The sequence below is a fragment of the Capsicum annuum genome, chromosome 12, assembly GCF_002878395.1.
Source record: "Capsicum annuum cultivar UCD-10X-F1 chromosome 12, UCD10Xv1.1, whole genome shotgun sequence".
Lineage (NCBI taxonomy): Eukaryota > Viridiplantae > Streptophyta > Magnoliopsida > Solanales > Solanaceae > Capsicum > Capsicum annuum.
In genome coordinates, this window is record NC_061122.1 from 200,207,273 (window position 1) to 200,209,845 (window position 2,573).

Consider the following 2,573-nt stretch of genomic DNA (forward strand, 5'->3'; position numbering starts at 1 on the left):
TTAGGTAAAATAAATCCTTAATAAACTTTAGGACACTAACAAATCAACATAGACCAAGTAAAATGTAACTGACGGAATATTCATCGGTTTAAGTAAGTTCCTTGTTAAACGTACAAAATCTATAGGAGAATCAAAGAGGGCGTTGGCATGCCAACTGGGTAGGTGGTGACGGCTGAATACGGAGCATTCTTTAATGTGAATAAGGAGTAATATTAAATGTGACTAGTAAATGGGACACCTACCATGAAAAGTTGCAGACTTACAGCAGAGTACTAAGTATTCTTTCATTCTTAATCATGTTTCGAGTTTAATTTTGGGTATGAAGTCGGTTTGAGTAAGAAGCCCATCATAGTTAAACTTTTTGAAGGAAATTCGGATTAATGGGGCTCTAACAAGGATACTGGATATTGAAAATTGAAAATGGGAAACAAAAATAAAAAGAAAGGATCATCTAAATCCGTCAACATGCATTAACGCCGTTACTTCTAGCAAGTAGCAAGTAGTCCCCCACTCAATTCCCACTCTTTGCTTCACTCACTTCATTTGCTTCTTTCTACTACCACACTTGCCATTCTTCCTCATCCAATGTCTACTATGGAATCCATCATCCATATCCACTACTTATCTTCAACATTGCTTATAATTCTAGTGTTTCTGAGCCCGGTTATGGCGACTTCTATCGGCGTAAACTATGGTCAGATAGCGGATAATCTTCCTCCACCAGAAAAAGTGGTTCCCTTAGTCAAATCCATGGGAGCTACCAGAGTGAAGCTATATGATGCTGATCCACATGTGCTCAAAGCCTTTGCGAACAGCGGTGTTGAATTCATTGTCAGCCTTGGCAATGAATACCTCTCCGATATGAAGGATCCTGCTAAAGCTCAAGCTTGGGTTAAAACCAATGTGCAAGCCTATTTACCTGCGACTAAAATCACGTGTATAGCAGTTGGAAATGAAGTACTTACGTCCAACGACACTTCACTATCCGGCAATCTCATGCCTGCTATGGAAAATGTTTACGCTGCGCTAGTCAATTGCAACTTGGACAAGCAAGTCAGTGTCACCACTGCTCATTCTGTTGCGATTCTAGGGACTTCCTACCCGCCTTCTGCAGGCGCTTTTCGTAAAGATCCTGTGACCTGTGTTACACAGGTGTTGGACTTTCATTGTAAAACTGGTTCTCCTTTTTTGATCAATGCATATCCTTATTTTGCATATCAGGCGGATCCAAAACAGGTGCCACTCGATTTCGTGCTCTTTCAACCTAATCAGGGAATTATTGATCCTGTAACCAATCTTCATTACGATAACATGCTTTACGCTCAAATTGATGCGGTTCACTCTGCTTTAGCTTCAATTGGCTACAAAAACATGTGCGTTCAGATCTCAGAAACAGGATGGCCATCCAAAGGTGACGCCAATGAGCTCGGGGCAACGATGGATAATGCTAGGAAATACAATTGCAATCTCATCAAACTTGTGAGTCAGAAAAAGGGAACTCCATTGAGGCCTAATTCCAATTTGAATGTATACGTATTTGCCCTGTTTAACGAGAACTTGAAGCCTGGCCCAACATCAGAGCGGAACTACGGCCTTTTCAAGCCTGATGGAACACCGTCTTACCCCTTAGGATTCTCCGGCATCACCAACACCGTCAGTGCTAATAGTAGCTCAGGTAGTAGTTCAAGATCTGGCAGTGGTGGTTCTTCAACACCGACGTCGTGGTCACCGCAGGACGGGAGTTCCTCATCTGGCTATATGTCCATTACTTCTGATTCGGTGAGTTGGAACTTGGAGTCGATCTAACTATATATATATCAACAACTATATTAAATTATATGTTGCTCGGACTCTTCAATTTGATGTTGCACCTGTGTCAAACTTGAAAAATATACTATTTTTGAAGAATTCGACATACACACTGCTTTGCGAGTCTGAGCAACGTAACTTAAATTAGTGTTAGTATTTTAATAATATTTCAAATTAGTTAAAACCGCCTCTGCTGCTGCCGTCGCTACTGCCACTAACACTTTTGAGTTATTTATTTCAGGGAAGAGTTCTATTTTGCTGGAAATCCTTGATTCTCCGACTCCACATTGTATGTTGTTTAATGTCACTTCTTTTTTCCCAACTGTAATTTCTATTGGCTGAATTATTGTCAGGTCCGAGGAAAGGTCTGCATACACGTTATCCTTTCTGACTCCACTTGTAAAATTATACTAGATATATTATTATTTTCTGCCATTGTTGAAAACGGTTGTAAAAGCCAATTTGGCTCTTTCCCCTTGGCTAGCTGCTCCATTTTTATTCTTTGATTATTGGGTAATTCTTTTCTTTCCCTTAAAATTAACTAATAATTGGTGCTTGATTTTCTTGATGATTGGATCCGTTGGTACGCCGGAAAGTCCAAAAGATGACAGTTGTTCTCCACTTATTAGCTGCCTTGATGTTACCTTATTTTCTTGATAAGATTAGATTGCTACTATTGATCAATTTGTAATTTGTTAACAATAGTTTGTACTATATCCTACTTATGTACATTAATGTGTACAATTGCATTCCGCCAAAGGCAT

At 39.6% G+C, this 2,573-nt stretch overlaps 1 protein-coding gene across 1 annotated transcript; it reads left to right on the top strand.

The window, feature by feature from the left end:
- Positions 1-248: 248 nt before the first annotated feature.
- Positions 249-2,315, top strand: LOC107851040 (glucan endo-1,3-beta-glucosidase 11). The gene is made up of 2 exons (XM_016695929.2): positions 249-1,779; positions 2,051-2,315. Exons 1-2 carry the CDS (start codon positions 586-588, stop codon positions 2,135-2,137), a joined length of 1,281 nt encoding a protein of 426 aa, XP_016551415.2. The 5' UTR covers positions 249-585; the 3' UTR covers positions 2,138-2,315.
- The last annotated feature ends 258 nt before the right edge of the window (positions 2,316-2,573 follow it).